At 44.9% G+C, this 7,886-nt stretch overlaps 1 protein-coding gene across 1 annotated transcript; it reads left to right on the top strand.

Moving 5' to 3' along the window:
* Positions 1-6,203: 6,203 nt before the first annotated feature.
* Positions 6,204-7,867, top strand: LOC125539554 (xyloglucan endotransglucosylase protein 7). Its single transcript, XM_048703040.2, has 3 exons — positions 6,204-6,829; positions 6,943-7,142; positions 7,244-7,867. The coding sequence occupies exons 1-3, from the start codon at positions 6,539-6,541 to the stop codon at positions 7,641-7,643; spliced, it is 891 nt and encodes a 296-aa protein (XP_048558997.1). The 5' UTR covers positions 6,204-6,538; the 3' UTR covers positions 7,644-7,867.
* The last annotated feature ends 19 nt before the right edge of the window (positions 7,868-7,886 follow it).

Raw genomic sequence — 7,886 nt, 5'->3', positions numbered from 1 at the left:
CAACCCCGTATGCAATTCCCTTTGTCAATCGATATGTTACTTGCCCGAGATTCGATCGTCGGTATCCCAATACCTCGTTCAATCTCGTTACCGGCAAGTCACTTTACTCGTACCATAATGCATGATCCCGTGACCAGACACTTGGTCACTTTGAGCTCATTATGATGATGCATTACCGAGTGGGCCCAGTGATACCTCTCCGTCATACGGAGTGACAAATCCCAGTCTTGATCCATGTCAACCCAACAGACACTTTCGGAGATACCCGTAGTCTACCTTTATAGTCACCCAGTTACTTGTGACGTTTGGTAGACCCAAAGCACTCCTACGGTATCCGGGAGTTACACGATCTCATGGTCTAAGGAAAAGATACTTTGACATTGGAAAACTCTAGCAAACGAACTATACGATCTTGTGCTATGTTTAGGATTGGGTCTTGTCCATCACATCATTCTCCTAATGATGTGATCTCGTTATCAATGACATCCAATGTCCATAGTCAGGAAACCATGACTATCTGTTGATCAACGAGCTAGTCAACTAGAGGCTTACTAGGGACATGTTGGTGTCTGTTATTCACACATGTATTACGATTTCCGGATAACACAATTATAGCATGAATAAAGACAATTATCATGAACAAGGAAATATAATAATAATGCTTTTATTATTGCCTCTAGGGCATATTTCCAACAATATCTCCATTGTCGAAAGAGCAAATCCCAATCTTGAGCTATATAATTCCTTGTCATACTTTTCCGTGAACTCGTAAGCTGCCGTAATAGACACCCTATAATAGATGAAGTTTAACAAACCCAAAATTTCATGAAGCAAGTATGAAGGAACTCGATAGTATCATGGTCTAATGAATTGTGCAAACGTGTAACTTTCTCTATGTTATAAAACCATTAACTCATGACGAATGTATCTCATAGCATAACATCAATTGGGTCAATTCAACACAAGTTTTATTCCAACATTGTGTCGTGAAAGTTACCGACATAATCATGCCCATGATCAGGAAAACATGAATATCATGCAACACTTGAGTTAGTATTAGAGCGAGGCACAAATAGGAATATATTTTACCATTTATTATTCAACACATGCACATGGGTTTTCCAACGATCCTTTATGGATATACAAGCTCAAGGACCATTCCTGTTATAGCATAGAACATAAACATTAATTACAAACTTGGATATACATAACAATTGTTATTACTACCTCTAGGGCATATCTCCTACAGACTCCCACTTGCACTAGAGTCAGCAACCCAGTTTACATAGTTTAATTAACACCAATAGCTAACCTGTGTTGCTCGTGTTTTGCTCATGGTATAGGCTTGTACATCAGGACTGTCACATTTAGATTCGTGTGAACTTTGCGTACTCTCACAAGATCCTCCCTCGACATGATGTCGGATGATGTGATATTTGTGGGCAATATGTCTTGTATTATGGTGGGACCTGGCTCCTTTGCCTGAGCCACTACACCACTATTATCATAATAGATCTCCACCAGGTCCAGCACACTTGCAACCACACCAATCTCTTCAAGAAACTTCTTGATCCATACTGCCTCCTTGGAGGCTTCTAAAGCCGTGAAATATTTCGCCTCCATCGTAGAATCCGCCAAAGTGTTTTGCTTGGAACTTTTCCAGACCACTCCGCTACCGTTCAAAATGCAAACATTGCCTAATTGAGATTTGAAGTCATCTGGGTCAGTCATGAAGCCTGCATCAGTGTCACCACTTACAATGAGGTCTTCATCACCTCCGAACACAAGAAGCAAGTCATTGGTCCTTCTGAGCTACTTGAGATGTTATTAACTATGGCCCAGTGTTCCAATCCTATATCACTTTGGTACCTAATGCTAACACTTAGCGCATAGGAAACATCTACTCTTGTACATAGCATGGCATACATGATGGAACCAACTGTGGAAGCATATGGAACATCATTCATATGTACTCGCTCGTCAAGAGTCCGAGGACATTGATTCTGGCTAAGTGCTATTTAAATGTACAAGCTTTGGCTAAGCACTATCAGACATCTTGATATATCTCTATAGATTTTGATGCCCGAGAACAAGAGAGAACTAGAGGAGGCTCCAATCAGTAGAACTTGTGTGTTGCAAAAGGGACAACACCTATAGTATATATATAGGTGGAGGGGAGGGGAGGCCGACTTGGAGGAGGGGATCTCCTCCTCCCTTGTGCTTCCTAGGGGAGGGGAGTCCAACTCCCCTCCCCCCTTAGCTTGTCCAATAAGCCCAAGGGAGGAAGGGCTCCATTATATGGCCCGTTAACTCTCCACTAATGGGCCAATTGATATTTCTCTTATCATATTGACTCGAACTAAAATTAGAGACTCCTAGATCATTGCAAAAGTCCTATATTATATATTAGGTCCTTTGAAACATTTTCCTCCTATCATTACCCATTATTACTTGGTTTTCTTTGAAACTTTCTGGTAACCCCGAAAGGCTTTCGGTTTCTCTCGACACAATTTATTTTATTTCCAAAACTTTTCTGGTAATATTTTCTCATATTCCTAACTCCTATAGAACTCAAAAGTTAGTAATCCCCTAAGTGCGTGACCCTGTAGGTTCGATAAAATATAGACATGAATGAAAACTCCTTTCGTTAATTGGTCAACGGCAAAACCATGGACATCCATATTGATCACTATACTTACACAAATTATATTCGAGTGAGCCATTGGTTATCATATGTCGTTCCTTTTGCTTTCACAATATGTTATAAAACCTAAGGTGATATATATATATATATATATATATATATGTATCCTTGTGAGATCAACAGATGCTCACTATACCGGTCGTCCTCATCATCGGTTTTGTTTTCTTTTCTCATTCTCGTGTTCCGGCATCTCCGTGATCAATTCACTCTTTATCTGGCCAGACGATGATAGATGTAGTCACACCGAGAGGGACCAAAGAATATATCTCCATTGTCAGAGGAGCAAATCCCAGTCTCGAGCTATCTAGTCTCTCGTCATATGTTTCTGATGAACCCGTAAGCTACTGATATGATCACCCTATTACGGATGACATTGGAACAACCCCAAAGTGCAACGTCCGGTGTGGAGTGATTTGACACTCTCATGGTCTATGGAATCAAACATATGTTAACTCCTGTGTTATGAACTATAGGCTTTAGACAATATAATATCTAAGTGTAACAAACAACTTGGGTCAATTCAACACGAGTGTTCTACCAACATTATGCCCTCGAACGTTACTAGCATATCCACATGATCAGGAAAATGGAATCATCAAATAAACACTTGAGCTAGTCCTAGAGGCAAGACTAGAAATCTGGTTTTACCATTTATACTTCTACAGGTGCTAATGAGCTTTCCTTTGAATCACATATTCATGAACCATAGCAGTTATAGCATAGAATAATAAACATTAACTATAAACTTGGAAATAAATAATACAAATATTATTGCCTCTAGGTCATATTTCCAACATAGAGTAATCCTTGGCATGCTAGCAAATCTCAACTTGGAGGTTGAGCAAATGGATGTGAAGACTACATTCCTTCATGGTGAGTTGGAGGAAGAAATCTACGTGGAGCAGCTTGAGTCGTTTCATGTGAAAGGCAAAGAAGACTATGTGTGCAAGCTGAAGAAAAGTATCTATGGCCTGAAACAAGCACCAAGACAATGGTACATGAAATTTGAAACTGTCATGGGGGAGCAAGGCTGCAAGAAGTGTAGCTCAGATCATTGTGTGCTTATTCAGAGGTTCTCAGGTGATGACTTTAGCATATTGTTGCTCCATACTGATGATATCCTGATTGTTGCCAAGAATGTCTCTAGGATTGCTAAGTTGAAGAAAGAGTTAAGCAAATGTTTTTATATGAAAGACATAGGTCCACCAAAGAATATTCTTGGGATGACAATTGAGAGAGACAAAAATTTCAATAAGTTGTATTTGTCTCGTGAGAAGTATATTGGGAAGGTATTTCAAAGGTTCAGAATGGATAGTGTTAAAGTTGTGAGTTGCCACTAGTAGCCCATTTAAAGTTGAGCACCAAGTAGCGTCTACCACTGATGAGAAGAAAAAGGAAATGCATAATGTTCCTTATGCTTGACATTGCTCATGCAGTTGGCATATGTTGTGGTGTGCACAAGGCTTGACATTGCTCATGCAGTTAGTAATGTGAGCATATTTATGTCTAATCTGGGAAGACCTCATTGAGAAGTTGTGAAGTGAATTTTGAAATGTCTCCGGGGTAGCACTAATATGAAGCTTTGCTTTGGTGGTGGTGAGCCCAAGTTGACTGCCCTTTCAGATTCTAACATGGCGGGAGATGTTTGACAGAAGGAAGTCTACTTTAGGTTACTTGGTTACCTATGTAGGGGGGCGGTGTCATGGCAAATAAGGTTGCAAAAGTGTGTGGCATTGAATACGATTGAAGCTGAATTTATTATAGTAACATAGACGAGCAAAGAGCTATTGTGGCTTAAACGGTTGGCTTCTGAGCTTGGATTTAAGCAAGACAAGTATGTGTTGTTTTGTGGCAACCAAAGTGGCATCCACTTGAGTAAGAATGCAATTTCTCGTTTCAAGTCTAAGCATATCGAAGTCCACAATCATTGGATTCAAGATGTGCTATATTTCAGGCAAATGCAGACTGAGAAAGTTCACACCGATGATAATGGGGTTGATATATTGACCAAGGGGGTGACAAGGAAGAAGCTCGAATTATGTCGTCGGCTCGATGGCATGGCTGCCGAAAGGCAATGAGACCCTCCATGATGTTGGGACGAGAGTTTTTTTTAGCTAAGTCCCTCCGCATGGAGGTGTGTTTGTAGCCCAACATCAGCCCACATAAGTCCAACACATATGAGCCATTGATCTTTATTGAATCCAACAACTATGAGTGCTTCCTAGTGAAAGGAGCAAGAAGGAGAAAACCTAGCCACTCCACCCCTGTTGGTGGTGGCTGCCATTATGAGAATGATAGAGCACACAACAAGAACACAACTTGTGTGTGAGAGAAAGAAGTGGAGGTTCTATCCAGATCTGTTGCACCTGACTAGACATTGTTCAAGCTGGTTATTCGAGGCTGGAACTTGCTTAGATTGGCCCTGAACCTGGTGAGCTCGTTCCTTTTGAGTACTTTGATCTGGTTAGCTGGTTTGAGGATTGGGTCAGTGGAGCATCAGATTTGAGAGTGGTTTTGCCAGCTCGAACTGCTGCTGTTTTAGGACATATTAGTTTTGGAAGACGAACAAATTGGGTAGGCAAACAATGTTCGACTGAGATGAAATATTAAGGGGGTGGAAGTTTCTAACTACTGCCAAATGTTGTGTTGTTTGGTTCAGTGGTTTGAGAGTAGTTTGTAAAATACTTAAAGGATAGATGTTGTGTAAAGCCTGTTTTGCAGAAATCTTGTCTTTTGTGGTTCTTATTGCTATTGCCGGTTGGCAATATGAAGAGTGTGTTGTAAATCTCTTAGAGGTTTTTAGAGAATACTTTGTACTGACTATTTTCATAATGAAGTTGTGTGGACCGGTCGGTTCACAACCATTTTTACTTCTCAAGTTGAGAAGGTTTTTTCACGTCAAGTCTCTTGTCATATATGCATACTGTTTGTGTTATTCCACTGCTTGTTGATTGATGTTGTCCTCAGAGCTCACAACAAGTGAAGGGGTTGTTTAGTGTGCGTATTTGCTAAAGTTGTGCATAGCATCTTTGCTGTCCCCGACACTAACTTCACCAGTACACTAGTGCTTCTCAATAAGCCTAGTTACTGGAAGTCGTAATGCGCGCTCCCCGATGCGAGGAACGCCCAATTGGAAATTAACCTGGCGTCGGTCGCGTGCGGTGGGCATTGCTTGAACATCTTGGCAAGCCAGCCGTCCAAATCTGTCTCCCGCCGATCGCTCTCCACACACCAGTAAAAGTCAAAACAGTTACAGATCGACTTAATTCGTTTGACAAATAGCGTTATGCCAACACTAAACTATGAGCACTCCACTTAATTCGTTTGACAAATAGCGAATCTGAGTCGACGTGTGGTGTGAGGATAGGTCAGCGTGCCTCTGATAAGATAGCAGTTTACTGAGATCTAACCAGCCCAGCAAACCTACGGCTCCCATGCGTTGATGCCCAGCTCTCCGTCTAGCAAAGAGACCTCTCGTGCATTGCATGTGCACGGCGTCCGCTGGGACGGCCGGCCAGTGCTCCCGAAACGCTTATATACGAGCACCTACTCGCTTAGCAACCTAGCAAGCTTGTCTTCCCAGACCAGCAGCAGGTTCTCCCTCCCTGCGGCAAGGCTGGCATTCGATTCCTCACTTGCCTTGCCGCCCTCTGCAGCAAATTCCTCCATCTCTCCCCCATTTCCTCATCACCTTCGTCTCCACACTCCACTCTCCAATATATATACAGGAGCCGCTGACCTCTCTCCCTGTCCGCGTGGGAAGCAGCAAGACAGAGGCTAGCTAGCTAGTGTCCCGGCACTGCACACAGCAGCAGCAGGGCTAGCTAGTTAGCCATGGCTTCGCCATTGCATTGCAGGCCAAAGCTGCGGCTCCTGTGCGTGGCCCTGGCCTTCGTCCTGGCCGTGGACGTGGGCAGGGCGGACATCTACAAGGACATCCAGATCATATGGAGCGCGGACCACACCTACTACTTCATGGACGGCGACAGCGAGGCGCTGGCGCTCTCGCTGGACTTCAACCGGGGCTCCGCCTTCAAGTCCAACGACATGTACCTCTTCGCCCGCATCGACATCGACATCAAGCTCGTCGAAGGCAACTCCGCCGGCACCGTCTGCACCGTCTACGTAAGATCTCGATCCGTAATTAGTTTGCATTAGTGCACCGTACCAGTGGCTGTGTGTGCGTCGGTCGAGTTGACTTTTGACATGGGTGAATATCTCGGTGCACGTGCATACAGACCATCTCGGAGGGGCCGTGGGACATCCACGACGAGATCGACCTGGAGTTCCTGGGCAACTCCACCGGCGAGCCCTACACCCTCCACACCAACGTGTTCGCCTACGGCGTCGGCGGGCGGGAGCAGCAGTTCAAGCTCTGGTTCGACCCCAGCGCCGACTACCACACCTACTCCATCGTCTGGAACCCCAAGCGCATCACGTAATTAATCTCTTTTCTTGCGTGATATGTACGTATAGCATGTGGGTCGACCGTACCGATGTTTCTGAACATATAGAGCGACGTGAACTGAATTTGTGCAGGATCGAGGTGGACGGCGTGACGATCCGGACGTTCGACAACAACGAGGACCAGGGCGTGCCGTTCCCGTCGTGGCAGCAGCAGCGGGTGTACGGGAGCCTGTGGAACGCCGACGACTGGGCGACGCAGGGCGGGCGCGTCAAGACGGACTGGTCGCTGGCGCCCTTCGTCTCCTACTACCGCAACTACAACATCACCTACTGCCGGCCGTCGCCCGGCGTGTCGTGGTGCGGCGCCGAGCCCGCCGGGTCCCCGCTCTTCAACCTCTCCCCCAAGGCGCGGGCCGACCTGCAGTGGGTGCGCTACATGGGCTACGTCCTCTACGACTACTGCACCGACAGGAGCAACCGGTACACCGACGCCACCAGGCCCAAGGAGTGCTCGCTCCCGCCCCGCCCGTGAAGAATATGATCTCATTGGGTTTGGCTGAGCGAGGGGGTTGAGCGACCGATTCATATTGTTTGGGTTCGATATACGGTGTCGTACCCTGATTATTTTTGTACATCTGAAGAAACAGGTACGTGCGGCGCAGCGGGCTTGATTCTTTCATTGGGTTTCTGAACGTCCTCCCCTTTCCTCCACTTGTATCAACATTTATATGACACACAGAGCAATTTTTTTGGCCAGTTTGCTCTTCTTCCAGGC

The sequence above is a fragment of the Triticum urartu genome, chromosome 2A (genome assembly GCF_056163025.1).
Source record: "Triticum urartu cultivar PI428250 chromosome 2A, HENAU_Tu73, whole genome shotgun sequence".
Lineage (NCBI taxonomy): Eukaryota > Viridiplantae > Streptophyta > Magnoliopsida > Poales > Poaceae > Triticum > Triticum urartu.
This window is presented reverse-complemented; position numbering and strand designations above follow the sequence as displayed.